The sequence below is a fragment of the Lampetra fluviatilis genome, chromosome 3 (genome assembly GCF_964198595.1).
Source record: "Lampetra fluviatilis chromosome 3, kcLamFluv1.1, whole genome shotgun sequence".
In the NCBI taxonomy this organism is placed as follows: Eukaryota; Metazoa; Chordata; class Hyperoartia; order Petromyzontiformes; family Petromyzontidae; genus Lampetra; species Lampetra fluviatilis.
Genome location: NC_136277.1, coordinates 22,717,234 through 22,738,278, shown reverse-complemented (window position 1 = coordinate 22,738,278; position 21,045 = coordinate 22,717,234). Strand labels below are relative to the sequence as shown.

Here is a 21,045-nt window from a genome sequence, read left to right as displayed (position 1 = left end):
GCACACAGACGTACTATCATGTTGAGAAGCCACGTGGTTATGGATGTGAGATGGATGTTTGATGGATTTCTAAGAACCATGCGGCAGGAGTTTACAGGAATAAAAAAGCACAACCCAAACGCACAGCTTTTCGGTAAGGGGCCGTCCATAAATGACGTCACGCAGCTAGGGGGTTCAGACATTTGTAACGATGTGTGACGAGGGGGGGGGGGTTGAGAAATGTGACGTCACATCAAAATGCGCAACTTTAAATAAATATAGACAATTAAATAGACAACACGTTCTACTTAATTAAATAGACTTTTTAATAAATGTTTTCTCCTACAACATCAGAGTGCAGCGCCACATTAAATACGCACTACAATGACACTAGTTTAAAGCGATTTGAAGCATGTTTTATTTTCAAAATGGAAATATGGTTTTGGGGGGGGGGGCAGAGCTTTGTGACGTCATATTTGAGGGGGGGTCTGACTTTTTGTGACGCCGTGTGACGACGGGGGGGGGGGGGGGCAATAAAAATCCGTCCAAAATCGCGTGACGTCATTTATGGACGGCCCCGTTATCGCTCCACACACCGAGGCCCGCGTCTCCCGCGCCGTTCCAGACGACTCCGAGTTGCAGTCACACCGCTGTGATATAAGCCGCGTGCTATTATTGTGCTCATGAAAGTCGATTTTAAGGTTTTTTTTTAAGTCTTCTGGTTGGTGAAGGCCAGTCCAGAGAACGCGGCCTAAGTCGTGTTTCTCGGCTTGGTACGGAACCAGCACGGCTTGATTCCCTCGTGCCGTTGTTTTCTCATTTAAGGCTGAGTCGATCTAAGGGAGGCCCGGTACAAGTAGGTGTATTTCACTCGCCACTGATGTTAGCCGTGGCCGGAAATCGAACTCAGGTTGGCCGGGTTTGTGGCACTAACCGCTACCCTACTGCTCCACAAACAAATACAAAGATCCCCCGTATAGCCTTGACAGACTGTTGGGGCAAGTGCTGTTAGCGAGCAAATATTAAGGCCGGTACGGCACACGACGGGGTGAGAGGGCCCGACACCACGCCCGGCCGCCTTTGTCTTCCTTGTGGCGATGTTTACACACCGCATCAGGTATTATTTACGTGTGTTGAACTTCTTTCGCACCGTACGTAGCCAACCGTGCTAATCGGAGGTGCGGGGGAAGGACAACAAACTAGACACAAAAATCAGTTCTAAAGAAATCCGTTTTCAGTCTAGATATCAAAGTTACTCATTTATGGCTGAGTCGACCCAGGGGAGGCGCAGAACCGGTTCAGCTATTCGTCACTGGCGTTGGTGATCGTGACTCGAACTCGGTTATGCGGGTTCACAGCGCAGTGCGCTAACCACTGCGCCACCGCTCCCCCCCACCCACCCACCCCGACACGCACCTCGACCCGCACATACGCACGGGGGTCTTTACCGTCACGCCCGCTAGGCTTTGAAGCACGCGCGTTAATTGCCGTTATTGTTGGTAATTGGCTGGGAGGGGAATTGTGGGGGGGGGGGGATGGGGTGGAGAGGGGGGGGGTTAATGAGCCGCATGACAGATGCTTCCTCGGCCTCGGAATCATTTTCAATTAGGTGCTCGCGACACCAACAATTAATAAAGAGAGAGGGGGGAGAGCGCGGAGAGAGATGGGAGCGATATATGGGGGAAGAGATGTAGAGAGAGGAGATGGGGGGAGATGAGAGAGAGATTAGAGGGATAGAGGGGAGAATGGAGAGGAGAGGTGGGAGATGAGAGAGAGATGAGAGGGATAGAGGGGAGAATGGAGTGGAGGGAGGAGAGAGGGGAGATGAGAGAGATGAGAGAGAGATGAGAGGGATAGAGGGGAGAATGGAGAGGAGAGGTGGGAGATGAGAGAGAGTTTGGAGGGATAGAGGGGAGAATGGAGTGGGGAAAGATGGGGGAGATGAGGGGAGAATGGAGAGGAGAGGTGGGAGATGAGAGAGATGAGAGAGGGGAGATGGAGGGATAGAGGGGAGCATGAAGAGGGTAGATGAGAGAGAAGATAGTGGAAGATAGTGGAGATGGATAGAGGGGAAGAGCGTAGAGGAGAGAGGGGAGGGGGACGAAGTGAGGCGGGAAGGATTTAGAAGCGTAGGGAGTAGAGAGAGAGAGAGAGGAGAAGGGGGGGGGATGATTGAGAGTGGAGAGCGATGAGAAAGGTGGAAGAGGGGAGATTGTAGGGAGATGGCAGCAGGGTGGGAAGTGAGAGGGGAGAGATTTGGGCCTCTCCTGATGCTCCACCGACTCACCGTGCGTGGGGGTGACGAGTCGGGGACATCACAAGAGCGCTTTAACGGACGCGGATAAATTTTTTTCTCCCTAATATTGGTCACGTCGTCTTCGAAAGCGAATTGTGACATGTGTTTGTGTATGTTTTAATGTACGTATTAATTGCTAGTGTATGTGTGTGTTGTACGTGAAGACACCTGGACTCATTCTCATGATCTCTTGCGCGCAACCTCCTCAAATGAAACTTCCACTCCTCCCCATCAGTCCTCAAATCCTCGGGTGGAGGAGAAGCGAGGAGGGTGGTGAGTGTAGGGGTGAGCCACGCTAATCTCGCTATCTCTATACTTTAGAACGCGAGTACAGTTCTCACGCTCACAGAGAGAGAGAGAATCGTCACGGCGGCGAGATGTAAATACCTCGCCTGGTATGGAGGGAGACGTGGGTTCGATCCCGACGCCTGCTGAAAATGTGGAGTTTGCGGTGTCTCTCTCTCCCCGCGGTCGCGTGGATTTCTTGTCCGGCCCCTCCGGGGGTTCTCTCCACATTTAGAATTAACGTCACGCATTTATAGCATTTGGTAGCTGTCAATTTCCACGTGATAAGCCACTTCGTTGAGCTATCATTTGCGGACAAGTCGCTTCTAAAAAAATTGCTATATAGCTCCAGTGGGCCTTGCTTGATAAACAACAAAAATAGTTTTGGAGTTGAGCTTCATCAAGAGACACGGGAGGCAACCACCGACAAGAGAGAAAGAGGCCAGAATTGGCGCCAGCTGTTGCTCAAATTCTGTGGTCCATTATCGTGATGTCTGGCCAACTCGATACACGAGTATTCACACACGTGGCAGGAGATCGGGAGTATCTGGAGAAAGCCCACGCGCACAAGGTGGGTGACACTACATTTCCCTACAGATGGAATACAGATGGTGATGAATCCACTTGCCGTACTGCCATCATAGGGGGGAGGATTTCACGACATTTGTCGTTTGTGCGGTCCACCATCCCCTCACTGTCCCCATAAACACAAAGACCCCCCGTGTAACCTTAACAGACTGTAGGGACAAGTGCTGTTAGCGAGCAGCACCTATGAAGGCAGGCACGACACACAAGGGGGGTGGCTGGCCATCACCACGCCTGGCCGCATTTGTCTCCAAAGTAGCGATGCTTAAGCACCGCACCAGGTACTCGTTTGAGGCTGAGTCGACCTAGGGGAGGCCCAGGACGAGGTTCAGATAATCGTCACTGGTGTCGGTGGCCGTGAGCGGGAATCGAACTCGGGTCGCCGGGTTCGTAGCGCAAAGCGCTAACCGCTACACCACCGCTCTCCAACAAGCTGGGTTACACAGGCCACGGTGCCGTGCCACCACACGCCGTGTCGACCTTACAGGAGCCGTGGGTGATAGAAGAGAGGGCGGGGGGGGAGATGGGAGCCGGGGGAGATGAGGATGGGCAAGGGGGGGGGGTACCGTTAGGAAGAGTTGACACACGTGGCCTGTGGTATCCTCAGAGAAAGCCTTCCTCGATTGACTCCGAGTAGGTGAGCACACTGAAGCATGGTGCTCTCGACTTTTGGCGTCATCTGGTCCAACACCATGTGAGACTAGGCTCTAAGAAAAGCTGTCTCGGGTGTGGACCAATCAACTTCAAGGACAGTGCATATCATTATCATCATCAGAGTTGTTTCTTTTTGTTTGCATTTTGACTGCTTGTGTTGTGGTTATTGCAAACATGATGCCTTGTATAAAGGTGTCAGTTGTTGTACCAGTTGAAAGGGTAAAAACCTATTACTATGTTTGATGCAACTGGGCCAACGGCAGTTGAGGAGCGGCAGGGAGAGTGGTGGGACGGGGTAGAGTTGGGGGAGAGTGGTGGAGATGGTGGAGAGTTGGGGATAGTGGCGTAGAATTGGGGAGAGTTGGGGGAGAGTGTCGATGGACGGTGTGTCTGTGAGTTTGTCTGTTGACGCCGTCTCCCATCTTATCTGGGAGAGTTAGAGGGAGTTAGGGGAGAGCTAAGGAGACTTAAGGGAGCATCTTGTCTCTAATCCATTCTGATCCGATCCGAGTGCTCGGCTCACAGATTAATTCTGAAGGAGAGAGGGAGAGAGGGAATCTGTGTGCGCGTGTCTGGGTGTGTACGTGGGGAGCGGTGTTGTTGCGGTTAGCGCGCTGCGCTACGAACACGGCGACCCGAGTGATGATTACCTGAAACCGTTCTGGGCCTCCCCTAGGTAGACTCAGCCTCAAATGAGTACCTGGTGCGATGTGTAAACATCGCTACTGGGGAGACAAAGGCGACCGGGTGTGGTGCTGGCCACCCATACCATCGTGTTGCCGTGCCGGTCTTCATAGGTGCCAGCTACACTTGCCCTTACAGTCTGTTGAGGCTATACGGGGGATCTTTGTGTGGGTGTTAAAGGATGCAGCGGTGTAGTGATTTGTGCAGTGTTATGGTTCCAGTTACCTGCGTTCGATTCCCGGCCACGGCTAACATTAGTTTGAAATAATATAATATCGGGGTCGATAAAATGAGTACTCTTTTTGGAATATAAGTCAACAGTGCTTAATATATGGGAAGACTGTCTCCTGCCATAGGAATGTGGAATTTCCACCTCCCGAAAGCTCAATTCCGTGTGTAGCCGCAACATCGTGCGTGCATGCGAAAACGGCGCAGCCCTGCAATTTCCTGCTGACGCCACTGTTGGTGGAAGGACCTCCACGAGAGGGAGCCCTAGAGAGCCCCTCTAGAGCCTACTTTGGCCTACTCTTCCACGCTTATCAGACGTGTTGGAAGAGGATACGTGTACAGTATTTATATGTCTCTCTACATGTATGTGGAATTAAATGTTTTACATATCTATGTATATATGTGTATACAGTATATTTATCTGTGTGTCTTTGTGTGTGTGTCGCACACCGCGCGACGAACCAGGCTATCTTAGTTCGATTCTCGCTCACGGCCAACATCGGTGACTAATAGCTAGTTGAACCGGTCCTGGGCCTCCCCTAGGTCGACTCAGCCTCCAAGGAGTACCTGGTGCGGTGTGTAAGCGTCAGCACTGGGGAGACAAAGGCGGCCGGGCGTGGTGCTGGCTACCCACCGCCCTCGCGTGCCATGAACAGCACTTGCCCCAACAGTCTGTTCAAGGCTATACGGGGGATCTTTGTCTGTGTATATGTGTATGTGCGCATGTGTCAGTCTGTGAGGTCCCGTTTTCTCAGTGCCGAGTGAAGTCTAATCCAGGGATGAGCGCCTCTTAGCGAAATCTCACACCGAGAGCTAAACTAACAGCGATCCATTAGAGAGAGAGGGGGGGGGGGGGAAGAGAGAGGGGGGGGGGGAGCGGGGGGAAGGGGGGAGGCAGAGAGGAGAGGGGAGAATAGAGGGGAGAGAGAGAAGAGAGAATTTAGAGAGAGAGAGCGGAAGAAGATCGAGAAGAGAGAGAGTTGCGGGAGAGGAGGAGGAGCGAATTGAGGACAGAGGAGGGGCACAATGTGGGGTTCTCGTACGTAGCCAACCGTGCTAATCGTACAGCCTTTTGTCAATCCACTGCTGTATGATTCCTCACCACGCCGTGTCACGTGCAATGAAGAAAGGGCCATTGCCCGAAACGTCACCCTATTATATATTATTTTAAATTTCAAGGCCACACACACTAATATTGACGAATGCGTCGTGTCAGTAAATTCGGGGTTGTTTGACCATATTTCACCACGTGTGATTAGTAGTGGTTGGCGAAGGGGGGGGGGGGGGAGAGGCCTCAAACCAAATTCAAATACCACTCGCCATTGATGTTCGCTGTGGCCTGGGAATCGAACTCAGGTCGTTGGCTTCTCCGGGTCTTTCGGGGTTCCCCTCCACATTGAAACACATGCATTGAGATAATTGAGATTATTTTGGTGCTGGAAATGTCAAAATGATGGCCCACTTTGTTGAGCTATCATTTGTGGCCAGGTCGCTTCTGAAAAATAAATGAATACCTCAGTGGGCTTTGCCTGGTAGGATGGCGATGGTTTCGTTTTTTTGTATGTGTTTGGGTGACATGTTTTTACCTTTCTCGTACTTTGCACGACTATGATGTTGTTGTATTGTTTGTTGTTGTGACGTTCTTACCCCGTGCCCCTACTGAGCATCTGTGAAAAAGAGTTTTATAGCTCATATAATTCCTCCAGTATAAATGAATATTCTGATTTTGATTCTGTATGGCAGTGTGCGTTACCCACCGCTCCACTCCACGTAGGGCACCACTCAGTGTGCTCATGAAACGGTGAGGTTCGGTTTTCTTGGATCAGACCCTGGGTGTAACGGTCAGCTGCTGAGAATCTCATTCTAACCTCTTCAAATGTACAGGCTGCTCAGAATCCCCGCCTTCTCGTCGTCTCTGCGTCTCTGCCTCGTTATTGACTGTAAAGCATGGCTCAGCTCCGTTGTGAAATCAGTCAAAATGGAGCGGATTGTCTTTAAACACGCAATGCTTCAGTTTAACAGGCGAATGAATCAAGCCAGGAGGTTGGAACTTGAAAATAACAAATTTGAATTTTAAGTGGCACCCGAATGTACAAAGACAAAGATCCCCCAGTAGAGCCTTAACCGAGTTTTGGGGCAAGTGCTGTTATCGAGTAGCACCTATGAAGGCCGGAACGGCATTCGAGGGGGTGGATCGCCAGCACCACGCCCGGCCGCCTTTGCCTTCCTATTGGCGATATTAACATACCGCACCAGGTTCTCATTTGAGACTGAGTCGACCTAGAGAAGACGCAGGACCTATTCAGATTACCGTCACTATTTTTGGCTGTGAGCGGGAATCGAACTTGGATCGCCGGCTTTGCAGCGCGTTACACTACCGCTCCCCACACCATAATGTGTATATAGTCATACATACACACACACACCACGCACTTCAAAAGCTGCTGTAGTAATGCATGAACGAAAGCTCTCAAACACAGCACCGATATTTGTATGAGCGACCAAAGCAAATAAAGCAGAAAGGAGATTTTCGAGAGAGCACGAGGGAGAGACTCGACAATGCGACGGAGTGAAGGAGAGAATGCGAATCGTTATTTGCACTGGAGACATCCGATGCGCTGTGAAACTCTGTTTCACAGATGTCCAGTAGAAGCGGGTCAGAGAGGAACGTGGGGGATATGAGATGTTTCATAGGAAGATGTTACAGATAGAGTAAGGGACAGAGGAGAGAATGAGAAAGGGGGAGATGTAACATTTGTATAAAGCTGTTGGAGAGAGAAAGAGAAAGTGAGGGGAGGTAGGAAATGAGGTATGTATGTTGAACTTCGTTCGCACCGTACGTAGCCAACCGTGTTAATCGGAGGTGTGGGGGAAGGACAACAAACGAAACACAAAATCAGTTAAAAAAAATAGTTTTAAGCTCGAGGACAGGGTGGAGAGAATGAGAAGAGGGGAAGAGACAGACGGGATATGAGACGTGTCATGAAGATGTTAAGAGAGAGAGAGAGAGAAAGAGAGTGCGAAAGGATGTGTGGAAGGAGACGGAGGATCGAGAGGGCGGATGGAGAGGGAGGGAGAGAGAGAAACACGATTCGTTATGAAGAGGAGAGAGACGTTAGAGGGAGGAGCGAGAAAAGAGACGTGATGGGGAGACGTTGGAGAGGAAGGGCGAGGGACATGCCCCCCCCACCACCCCACTCCCTCCCCCGTTAGTCACTAATTAAGTCGTTGCTCATTAAAGCTCCCTCATCAGTCAAGTGTTTAATTGCCTCCATCAGCCACGCGCAGGGGGACATCTGGAGACCCTCGGCCTCTAACCCCTTCGCCTCTGACCCCTCTCCTTTTCACCACGACCATGAGAGCACCACCACCGCTAACTCTAAACCCGCTCTGCCTGCAACGACACTAACACCGCCACTGCCACTGAGATTAACGCTGCTACCCCGACGTTTAACTCCAACACTGACCCTCCCGCACTTGCCATTAGCACGGTTGGCTTGACGACGTGGGGTGCAAAAGAAATTCAACATACATACTAACACGAACCCCAACGCTGACTCTATACAACTAACACGAACCCTTCTCCTCCGGCTGACATTAACAGCGATCTTAACAACACCCATAAGGTCGTAACTCTCACCTCCAACAATATCCCCAACACGAAGCCGAGAACGCCATCCATTGCCCATGTTCTAGCCCTTGACTCGAACCTCGCCACGAACTCCAACACGACGCGTACCCTCTGACCCAAACATGAAATCCCCAAAACGAACCTTGACCCTAACTCTAGCGCCGACCACGAACCCTCCTTACCCTGGCCCGAACCCGAACCCTCGCGCGTGCCCGTGCGCGTGCCCGCGTGCATCCGCGTGCGCGCGCGTGCGTGTGCGTGTTTAAGGCGCGCGCGCGCGTGAACACAGAGAGAGAGAGACTCTAATTCCAGATTTTGGGGATCGCGGTGGTGGTAATGAGAGTTTAATGAGGATGGAATGAAAACAAGTCATTCATTATAGAGAGAGAGAGCGGGGAGATTGGTGGGGGAGAGGGGAGGGGGGGGAGCCGAGTTACACACAAAAACACACGCGCGCGCACATTGAACCCTGCAGGCTTTTACTCTCGCAGTGCTCTCTCCACAGCTACAGGACCTAGCATTGATTAATCGAGTATGATCATATTCCAAAAATCGATGGTAACACTCGCGATCAGTGAACGATTCATTTCAACGCAAAATCGGGAATTATTTTGGCCACGTAACATCCATATCGCATCTTGCTATCGAGTGTTTGTTCTAAATAATTCATAGGATTATATGAATATACTATAGTAGTAATAATATTATTAACTTACAATAATTTTAGTATTATATTACAATTGTATGACATTACGAAACAAATAGCGTAATATATAATTATTATTACGAATAGGCTTCAATCACGCTCTTAGTGCATGCCGATAATCCCTACTCCAAGCCAACCAAGAAGATGCGATATTAACCCTTGCTGTGTCAGAAATACGTCTCATGGAGTAAAGACAAAGATCCCCCATATAGCCTTACAAGACTGTCGGGAAAAGTGTTGTTAGCGAGCATCTATTAAAGGCCAACACGGTACACGAAAGGGGTGGGTGGCCAGCATCACGCCCGGCCGCCTTTGTCTCCCCAGTCCTGATATTTAGCCACCGCCCCAGGTACTCATTTTAGGCTGAGTCGACCTCGGGGAGAACCCAGGAGCGGTTCAGATATTCGCCACCGATGTTGGCTGTGAGTGGGAATCGAACTCGGGTTCGTAGCGAAGTGAGCTAACCACTGCGCCACCGCCCCACCACCACGCTGTTGGGTGACACGCACTCACGCGCTCAGCATAAGTTCCACCTCTATGCAGAGAACTGCACTACTCATCTGGCTGTCCGCCTGATGACGCGAGTTGTAATTACTGGCGAAATGTCGTACACAGATTGTACATGTAGATTTGCTCCCCAACACACCGGTGTGCTGTATTAGTAACCAATTGGCATGTTCTGTTTACGCGACAAAACCTCGCTAATTGGCCGTGTCGGGTGGTGGCGGGTTTAACGACGCATTTACATTCACGCGATCTAAACCAAAACACCTGTATTATGAATGATATTGGTCGCGAAAGCCTACGTGTTAAACTAACTTCAGTCCTGCACTGAAGCTGTTTTATTCAACCGAATGCAGTTGTTTGGCTTAATATTTGTTGGAAAAAAAATAATCTCTACATTAACAGGCCGAACCCATTCAAACAATAACAGGCCTTTGAAGAGAATACGCTGCTGGACGAAATCCTCCTCGTGCCTTATCTGTCACTGGGGATGTTTGATCATACGCCACCCAGCGGGTGGCTGGCCTCAGTTCGCTGACCAGCGCACCAGCGGTGCACACCGATGCTCACATTTGACCAAATCTGTCAACGAATGCAGGTCGGAATCTCTGCCTCTCACTGCTGCTGCTGCTTCTGTCCGTTTGGCCACATTGTGTCTGTTTAGATCTCGACCTCTATGACAAGAGGGCAACATGTGATGAAGTTGTTCAGCGACTGCTAATGGTTTTTATTTTGTATAAATGAACCAAAGTCCGAGTTATTGTTTTACATGTTTGTGTGTGTGTGGTGTCTCCGTATGGGGAGCAGCAGTGTAGCGGTTAACGTGCTACGCTAAGCACCTGGTGACTTCGATTCCCGCTCATGGCCAACACCAGTGACGGCTATCTGAACCGGTCCTGGCCCTCCCCTGGGTCGACTCAGCCTCAAATGAGTACCTGGTGCGTTTTTGCAAAAACATCGCCACTGCAGAGACAAAGGCGGTCGGGAGTCGTGCTGGCCACCCATCCCCTCGTGTATCGTGCCGGCTTTTAAAGGTGCTTGCTAACAGCCCTTGCCCCAACAGTCTGTTAGAGGCTATACGGGGGATCTTTGTATTTGTCTTGAAACTGATTTGGGCAACTGTCCGACCTCCTGCATGCATTTCGGCACACTCTGATAACTCATTAGGATGCAGCGAGGACTCATTGCACTTGCGGGAGCCAGTCATTACCACTCAATCTAACTCTTTCTGACATCTCTCACCATCACCCAAACCCCACCGGGCCTCTACAGTATCTGTAATACTATCTCTCTCTCTCTCTGTGTGTGTGTTGAACTCTATCTGTCCTGAAGACGGCCAGTCGCCCGAAATGTCGATCTATCCTGCCTGCAACGGTAAACCCATGTTATATTCGCCCACACACTCATGCATAGATATTTCACCGTTTTAGCCGACACAGACTGTTGGGGCAAATGCTGTTGGCCAGCACCTATTAAGGTCAGCATAGCAGACGAGGGGGGGGGGGGGTGACCAGCACTACGCCCGGCCGCCTTTATCTCCCCAGAGCTGATGTTTACACACCGCGCAAGGTACTCAACTAAGCCTGCGTCGACCTCGGCGAGGACACGCATACTACCGATACAGGTACTCTTTTGAGGCCAAGTCTACGGGACCGTCCATAAATGACGTCACGCACCTGGGGGGGGGGGGGGTCAGACATTTGTGACGATGTGTGACGAGGAGGGGGGGGTGAGAAATGTGACGTCACATCAAAATGCGCAACTTTAAATAAATACTAGCAGTAGTACCCGGCGTTGCCCGGGTGAAAAATATATTTCTTAATAACCTTACATATATACACACCCTCACCACTCACCCTCACCATTCACCCTCACCACTCTCCCTCACCACTCTCCCTCACCACTCATCCTCACCAATCACACCCTCACCAATCACACCCTCACCAATCACCACTCACCACTCACCCTCAACATTCACCCTCACCCTCACCACTCACCCTCACCACTCTCCCTCACCACTCTCCCTCACCACTCATCCTCACCAATGACACGCTCACCAATCACCACTCACCACTCACCCTCAACACTCACCCTCACCACTCACCACTCACCCTCACCATTCACCCTCACCACTCTCCCTCACCACTCTCCCTCACCACTCATCCTCACCAATCACACCCTCACCAATCACCACTCACCACTCACCCTCAACACTCACCCTCACCACTCACCACTCACCCTCACCATTCACCCTCACCACTCTCCCTCACCACTCTCCCTCACCACTCACCACTCACCCTCACCATTCACCCTCACCACTCACCCTCAACATTCACCCTCACCACTCACCCTCACCACTCACCCTCACCACTCAACCTCCCCTCACCACTCACTAATCACCACTCACAATCGCCACTCACAACCGCCCTCACCATTATATTTTTGCCCCAGTCAACGCCGGATATTTCCCATTCGTAGCAGTTTATATCAACTCTATAACCAACTTATGTTAAACAGGAAGCGCGATCCTAAAGTAATTTACAACCTTCGATTCGTCCTTTGTGCGATTCAAAGAATCGATTCCTAGCATGTTGGGTGTTTACATTTTGAATGATAGAGTTTCATTTTCATTGTTTTTTTTTTTCCAGGAGTTTTTAATTACATTTTTGCCCCGGTCAACGCCGGATATTTCCGGTTCGTAGCAGTTTATATCGACTTTAACCAACTTATAGTAGACGGGAATCGTCCGAATCTAAAGGAATCTACAACCTTCGATTCCTTTGCGCGATTCGGAGAATCGATTCTTGGCGCGTCGGGTTTAAAAGTAATTACACAGTTGTTTTTTCATTGGTATGTAATGTTTGAAAGTTTTCATAAGATTTTAAATGTATTTTCCCCCCGGGCAACGCTGGGTATATCGAGTTTATACCACAAAGTCGTCGCTTGACACGGGTGGGGTGTCGAGGCCTAGTACCGTGCAGAGCCTCCGGCCTCGCCTAGATTGCCCACCCGGCTGAGGCTGGGTACCGGGGCCGTTACACCCCCCCCCCCCCCCGCGCTACAATAATACTGTGTAATCGCTATAATTTTATTATCTACCGAGCCTATAATAGTAATTGCACACATTGTGGTGGGGGGGGGGGGGGGAGTGAAGAGGACGTGAAACTTTGATGAATTTACCTCAGAGTCGCGTGGTGGGTGTCGAGGCCTAGTACCGTGCAGAGCCTCCGGCCTCGCCTAAATAGCCCACCCGGCTGAGGCTGGGTACAGGTGCTGTCCCCCCCCCCCCCCCCCCGCGCTACAATAATACTGTGTAATCGCTATAATTTTATTATCTACCGACCCTATAATAGTAATTGCACACATTGGGGTGGGAGGGGAGTGAAGAGGACGTGAAACTTTGATGAATTTACCTCAGAGTCGCGTGTTAATGCGTGCGCATATTTTTAACGGGAATTAAAAATGGCGTCCACCCCGCAGCGAATGCGTCACTACCCGTTGCCACGGGCAACCGCCGTCCAATGAAACTGCGTATGGTCCGGCGACACACAGACACACGCACACAGACAGACAGACAGATTTGCGATTTTATATATATAGACTAGCAGTAGTACCCGGCGTTGCCCGGGTGAAAAATATATTTCTTAATAACCTTACATATATACACACCCTCACCACTCACCGTCACCATTCACCCTCACCACTCTCCCTCACCACTCTCCCTCACCACTCATCCTCACCAATCACACCCTCACCAATCACCACTCACCACTCACCCTCAACACTCACCCTCACCACTCACCACTCACCCTCACCATTCACCCTCACCACTCTCCCTCACCACTCTCCCTCACCACTCATCCTCACGAACCACACCCTCACCAATCACCACTCACCACTCACCCTCAACACTCACCCTCACCACTCACCCTCACCACTCACCCTCACCACTCAACCTCCCCTCACCACTCACTAATCACCACTCACAATCGCCACTCACAACCGCCCTCACCATTATATTTTTGCCCTAGTCAACGCCGGATATTTCCCATTCGTAGCAGTTTATATCAACTCTATAAAAACTTATATTAAACAGGAAGCGCGATCCTAAAGTAATTTACAACCTTCGATTAGTCCTTTGTGCGATTCAAATAATCGATTCCTGGCATGTTGGGGGTTTACATTTTGAATGATAGAGTTTCATTTTCATTGTTATTTTATTTTTTTATTTTTTCAGGAGTTTTTAATTACATTTTTGCCCCGGTCAACGGCGGATATTTCCCGTTCGTAGCAGTTTATATCGACTTTAAGCAACTTATAGTAAACGGGAATCGTCCGAATCTAAAGGAATCTACAACTTTCGATTCCTTTGCGCGAACCAGAGAATCGATTCTTGGCGCGTCGGGTTTAAAAGTAATTACACAGTTGACCGACCCTATAATAGTAATTGCACACATTGTGGTGGGGGGGGAGTGAAGAGGACGTGAAACTTTGATGATTTTACCTCAGAGTCGCGTGCTGGGTGTCGAGGCCTAGTACCGTGCAGAGCCTCCGGCCTCGCCTAGATTGCCCACCCGGCTGAGGCTGGGTACCGAGGCCGTTCCCCCCCCCCCCCCCGCGCTACAATAATACTGTCTAATCGCTATAATTGTATTATCTACCGAGCCTATAATAGTAATTGCACACATTGTGGTGGGGGGGGGGGAGTGAAGAGGACGTGAAACTTTGATGAATTTACCTGAGAGTCGCGTGTTAATGCGTGCGCATATTTTTTACGGAAATTAAAAATGGCGTCCACCCCGCAGCGAATGCGTCGCTACCCGTTGCCAGGGGCAACCGCCGTCCAATGAAACTGCGTATGGTCCGGCGACACACAGACACACACACAGACAGACAGATTTGCGATTTTATATATATAGATAGACAACACGTTCTACTTAAGTAAATAGATTTTTTAATAAATGTTTTCACCTACAACATCAGAGTGCACCGCCACATTAAATACGCACTACAATGACAATAGTTTAAAGCGATTTGAAGCATGTTTCATTTTCAAAATGGAAAAATGGTTTTGGGGGGGGGGGGGGGGGTAGAGCTTTGTGACGTCATATTTTATGGGGGGGTCTGACTTTTTGTGAAGCCGTGTGACGAGGGGGGGGGGTTCAAAAATCGTCCAAAATCGCGTGACGTCATTTATGGACGGCCCCATTGGGCACAGACCACGCAGGCTGCGGCTCGCGATCACGAGTCGCCCTCTGCTGTTCGTGAAGCCGAGCGGCTGCGCAGAGGCAATCTTCTGGCACGGCGTTTCTTACCACAGTAACTCCGAACTATTGTTAAATTACACCCAGGTGAGGCCCACTGAGCCTCACGGCTCTTTAGCAGGAGCGACGACATGGCCACAAATAATAGCGCGACGAAGTGGCTTATCACGTGGACATTTAGAGCAGCGAAATCTCTAAATAAAATCGAAATACATGTTTCTTAATCTTCTTGGTTCTTTCGGTAAAGTCTCGTAGAAGGGAGATAATAAAATAAGAAAAATAATAAATAATAAAAGAATACAATTCTCACGACGTTTCGGTCACAACGCAAGCAGCCGTCCTCAGGCGAAGAACAGGTCTGTCGGAAAGACAGCGTCTGAATGAACACCACCAAGCTTGGCAGCGTATATTTAAGCTGGGTTAGGGGAGGAAGAGCGCCTTGACAAAGGAATCTGCATATCAACAGATGAATTTAGCATATTTATGGGAAATGCAGATATGGGATTAGTCACTACTTGTGGAATGCGTAGGAGGGGGGGGGGGGGTCTCAAAGTCATATTATGCCCGTGCATTATGTAGGATTAGCACACTCATAAATCGAAATGTTTCTTAATGTGGAGGGGAAAACCGGAGGACCCGGAGAAAAAAAAATCCACGCGACCACGGGGAGAGAGACACCGCAAACTCCCAAATATTCAGCAGCAAGCGTCAGGATGGGGATTGAATCTCGAACGACCTCCTGTAACCAGGCGAGAAAGTTAACATCACAATAGCAAAGTGGCGCCCCTTTAATAAATAACGTATCTAAATTAAAATTGCATGTGTACATAGTTTAGTTGTGTTTGTATACATTTGTAAATAGTTTAGTACATATATATATTTAAGTGATTGGTTACCTTCCTATACTTTGCACTCTTATCGTGTTTTGTATTGTATTGTTTGTTGTTGTAACATCTGTGAAAAAGAGCTTTATAGTTCATCGGATTCCTCCAGTATACACACAGTGGTCCCTCGTTCTACGATGACATCGATTAACGATATTTGAATTAACGATCCGCCTCCCATAGGGTCCGATTGTTTCTATAAACGAAAAATGTTCGATTAACAAATGTGTCTGACGATATTGACCCGGTCGCCAATTTCAGCCAATCGGAGCGCTCCTAAGTAGAGACTCGGCGGCCTACAGCCAATCAGCGATGCTCCTTACATGGGCGTTTTGAGAGCAATTAGCTGCTGGCTCCTCATCAGTGATTGATCGTCCGTTGCTTCTGGAAACGGCTCCCTTGAATACTTAGTGGGGTTTTTTTTACTAAAAAGTTAAAGAAGATCAATAACTATTAATTTTCTCCCACCCCAACTTCTCCATCAATCCGTTAAGCTACCCATCTTCTTAACCTAAGTTAAGAAATTTGTTTTTATTTTATGTTCTATTTATGCAAAATTGTATGCTTTATTGATTCATTACTTATCCGTGTTTATATGAATGTAAATATTGAATATGTTCTCATAACGTCTATTGATTAAAATATCGTGTTTAAATATTAGAAGCTACGTTTTTTATGGTGAAAAGGGTCAACTTTCGATCGCCTCGGAACAAATTAAGCCTTTTAAACATGTATTTACTATGATAATAGTTTTTTCCTCTTTTATCTGGCAACAAAACAGGTGTTAAGTTGTTAAAACACCAAACTGAAACCTTTCACAAGGAATGAAGATAAAAGGGGAAAACCTATCCTCATATTTTGGTTACTGTCAAAGGAGGTCCCATGATGTATTTCTATTTTCGATCAACGGTAATTTACATCAACGATGATTTTCGTGGAACCAATTAATATCGTTAACCGAGGTACACTTGCATTTAGATGATCGATATGGGGGGAGCTGCACTTGCCCCTGAACCGCCCTCTTTGAGGCTATCCGGGTGCCTTTTGTGTGGCCGTGTTCGCCTCCAGCCAATAGGAGGAGGCGCCGTGACGTAGCCGCCCCGAGTCTCCGTGTCGGGTTCGTCGCTGGGCTCGTCTCGCACTAAACGATGGCCGACTACGAAAGCGTTCAGAAGGGATCGCTCAAGTTGAAAGGAGTGAAGGAACTGGGAGTCAAAAAGTAAGCACTCGTTGTGTAGCGTCGACGTTTTCACGATGTTTTTCTTTAAATGTCCGCATATTTGTGTCGCGCTTTATTGGTCCATATTTGGATCGTTATTGTACTCGGGCCTAGTTGAGGCCTATGAAGCCTACGGTGTTGCTTGGCGGAGCTACCGAGCAACCCCCTCTCTCAGTGGTACGGCGAGGCCAGGCGAGGCCGGTACACGATTGCGCTATCGGGAAACGTTTTTATAGATGGGTCTAATTATGCATGAACTCTTTATGATTAATCTTATACTGCTTATTTAGTGAATTGTCACAGAGTTGTATTACGTGATGTTTGTCTTTAAGTCTGTTTGTATCTTCTGGTCTGTGTGTTTATCTCTGACCCTGTGTGTGGATCGTCTCGGCGTGTCTCTGTATCTAATGTCTGATTCTTGTCATTGTGTGCGTGTTTATGTTTTTGTCCTAATGTACATTTGTCTTTGTCGGTTCGTGTTTATATATATCTGTCCGTGTCTGTACGTATTTGATGCTCTCAGTGTCTATCGATGTATCAGTAAACGTGTCTTTTATCCTTGTTTGTGTTTTTGTTTATATCGGTGTGTTTGTGTGTCCTGCACGGCCTTTGTGTCTTAGTATTTAATCTGTGACTCAGTGTATTTAATGTCTGTGCCTTATTTCTTTGGACTATTTTGTTCCCTGTGTGTATATGTATATCGTGCCTGTGTTGTCTTTTTGTGTAATCTGTGTGCCTCTGCCTGGAGATTTAGTCCATGTCTATAGTTGCATGTTATTGTATTTCTTCATGTCCGTATCTCTGTGAGTCTCCCTGTCTTCACGTTGCCCTGTGGGTTTCCACCATGTCTCCCTGTATTCCACCTATTCTCTCTGCGTGTGTATTTGTATTCATTTCTGCCCTCCACCCACTACCCAGTGTCTCATCTACGTCGTCCTGGCTCTGCATAACCTATTTTTTCGCCAACCCCCCCACCCTTGTGTTATCCCTTGCGTCTGTTTATTAATTTTTGTCACTTCCTGCATCTTCTCATGTTTCACAGGAAGCGTAAGCGTTCCGGAGATGCGAGGAAAGTGATGGAGACCGGCGTGAGCAGCGCCCAGGGAGGCAGAGATAACGAGGACGAGAGGGAGACACCGCGGGGACATATAGACACGAGGACTCCCGCTCAGAAGGCGTTCGACAAGATGCAGGAGAAGAGGGTATGGATTACCCTAAACAGTTAACTGACACTGGTCATGGTGATAGCCATGATGCAATCACTGACACTATCATTAACACGTAGTACCACGAGCTCTGACACTACCAATGACACTAGGCCCTGATGCAAGTACTGACACTACTAGCTTTAACACTAACGCTCGCACCAGCCAAGGGGTGGTATGCGTCAGAGAGGACGTCAACCAACGAGATGTAGGTTTATTATTACATCACATGTACTTGACATAGTTGCAGCTTGTGTTGGCCTTAATCTATCAGTAAAATTACCATGGCTGATGATGATATATGTTGATGTGCGTGCTTATATGTATGGTAGCAGACTTCGGTGCTAACAGCATTTCCCAAACTGTCTGTTAAGGATAAACGAAGAATCTTTGTTTTTTGTAGCAGCCTTTGATTGGTTGATATCAGCTATAATGTCACAATTTTTGGGAGGTGATGTGCTTGGCTTTTAGAACTTTGTATGTGTAGTTTATGCATATATTGTATTCATGCTAGTACATGTTATATATGTACAAGTGTATTTATTTATATGTATGTTTTTGTGCTTACTCAGCAAATGGAGCGAGTGCTGCAGAAGGCATCCAAGACACACAAGCAGCGTGTAGAGGTGAGCATCTTGCAATGTCATTGTGGTAATTACCCACCATCTCTTGCAGTTAAGATTCCATGTTATGTGGAAGAAGTAGTGACAATCCTGATGGTAATTGATCGATAATGCTGCTGGTGATGGAAGCGATGATATTGAAGCCGCTGCTGATAATCCTACAAATGTGACGATTGCCTTTGAAGCTAATGATGATTATGTTGAAGTTGCTGCTGCTGATGGTGTTGCTGCTACTTCTATGAAGCTGCTTCTGATGTTGATCTCTGTTTCTGTCTACAGGAATTCAACCGCCACCTCGACACACTGACTGAACATTACGACATTCCTAAAGTCAGCTGGACAAAATAATGCTCCTCATGTTCCTTCAAAAAGCAGTACCGCAGGCATTATCCTGGCTTAATGGTGGAGATTTTTGAGTTTTATTGTTACCTCTAATATGTGGTGGGTGGGTTTTCTTTAGGCAATCCAATGTTTTTCCCACTCGAGAGCTAAATAAAAAATGTCAAAAATTGCTTAAGATGTAGCCAAACGTTCCAAATATGGACACTTGTTCAAAGTGGCTTTGTGAGACTGGAGGGGCTTTTCTGGTTTTAGATCCAACCCAAAAACATTTGACTTCTCTAGAAGCTACCAACCTATGTTCTGTTTCCCTGGGCTGCCCTACATTTCTTTGAATGTTAGTGAGATTGTTTTCATATGGATGCACTCAAGAGATGTCCTTGTTGTGACTTTGAAAACTTTGCTCGTTACATCATTGTCAGATCACTTGGGCTGTCCTAAAGAGTCAATTCATAGTATTTTTCTTCAATATTGAAGCTTCTCATTTGTATCTGACAGCTTTGGACACATAGCCTATGTGCATGTTGGAAAGAAATATGCTGTTGACTTTTTGGGTAGCTTAAATAAAAAAACGATTCGTGTATGAATAATGTTTCTGTAATGTCTGCCCTACTTTATTGGTGAGTTGGACTTTACACAGGCAATTAAAATTGTTGCTTCTGACCTTTGCATACAGGTCCAAATATATGCTATTAATTCCATAGAAGGATAAGAGCGGACAATGTGGAGGTTCAGATTCTAAAGTGGTGTAAAATCCTTGTAGATGTAATTAGAAGACAAGTGTACATGATACAGGAGGGCACTCTACCGATACCCAGAGTTCAGTGACCAAGGGGAAGACTTCAAACAAGATAGTGGCGGTGATGATATTGTATGAGGGGCCCTTGAAAGATGTACGGACTATAACAAGGAGAAGACCTAAAGGCAGACAGACGATGGTGATGTTGAGACAAAGCTGTCCTTGGAGGTCGGGCGCCGACTGCAACAGCTGCAGGATCTGGCAGAAGGAAGTGATAGCAAGGTGTGATTGTGCCAATGGCATCGGCTGTCCTAACTTCTTTAACCTAAAGTGTCTGGTTATATTAATAAAAAATACAACAAATTCCTGGTCTTGTCCAATACGGTATTATTTTTTTAATGCAGAATACTGCTTGCATTCAATACAGAACCTTGTCAACCTATGCAGAATTCATTCCCGTCCAAACCAAATCCAGAATTCTTGTCCTCCAATAAAGCACCCGTGTTGCATTCAATTCCACTTCATATGCCACTCAATCATATAAAATCACGCGCCTGATAGCATCACTTGTTGAGCAAACGCCATCAAAATACACCACTGTAACTATTTCTATAGGTATAATGATGTATCGGTACCTTCATTAATATATAGTAGATTATCTCATTTCATACATCAAATCCCTTGCGCAAGAATTTATCTTTTCCAGTGTTGTGGGTTCACGTGAACATTCACCACAATGTTACAAATAATGAATTCCTGAATCGGCACCCTGAATTACAAACCTACCAATTGCTTGGTGTGATGAATTGTTACGACTCAATAGAGGTTTTTCTTACCCCCTCTCCCCGGCCTTCGCACTTGAAGGGCTCACAAGTGACTACATCAAATGTACCCCCCTAAGAACGAAACGGGAAAATTTCTCCACAAATCTGGCTATCGCCTGATGATGCTAGTTGCAATTACTGACGAAACGTCGTGCTCCGATTGTAAATGTGGATTTGCTCTCCCAACACACCGGTGAGCTGTACTATAAACGAATTGGAATGTTCTGTTGACGTGATAACCATTACTAATTGGTGATGGCGGGTGTAACGACACATTTACGCGATCTCAGCCAAAAAAAACCCTCTAATATGGATAATATTGTTCGCGAAAGCCTACGTATTAAACTTACACAGAAACTCTGTCGCTAGGTTATCTGTGCTTTGTGCACCACTGCC

At 47.8% G+C, this 21,045-nt stretch overlaps 1 protein-coding gene across 1 annotated transcript; it reads left to right on the top strand.

The window, feature by feature from the left end:
- The first annotated feature begins 16,780 nt into the window (after positions 1-16,780).
- On the top strand, positions 16,781-20,188 carry FAM32A (family with sequence similarity 32 member A). The gene is made up of 4 exons (XM_078879245.1): positions 16,781-16,919; positions 17,962-18,121; positions 18,697-18,750; positions 19,027-20,188. Exons 1-4 carry the CDS (start codon positions 16,849-16,851, stop codon positions 19,093-19,095), a joined length of 354 nt encoding a protein of 117 aa, XP_078735371.1. The 5' UTR covers positions 16,781-16,848; the 3' UTR covers positions 19,096-20,188.
- The last annotated feature ends 857 nt before the right edge of the window (positions 20,189-21,045 follow it).

Bases quoted from the DNA above. Each gene is read 5' to 3' on its own strand.
- FAM32A (XM_078879245.1), top strand. From the start codon at position 16,849: ATGGCCGACTACGAAAGCGTTCAGAAGGGATCGCTCAAGTTGAAAGGA. The intron at 16,920-17,961 runs GTAAGCACTCGT...CATGTTTCACAG, and splicing joins AAGGAACTGGGAGTCAAAAA to GAAGCGTAAGCGTTCCGGAG. The intron at 18,122-18,696 runs GTATGGATTACC...GTGCTTACTCAG, and splicing joins ACAAGATGCAGGAGAAGAGG to CAAATGGAGCGAGTGCTGCA.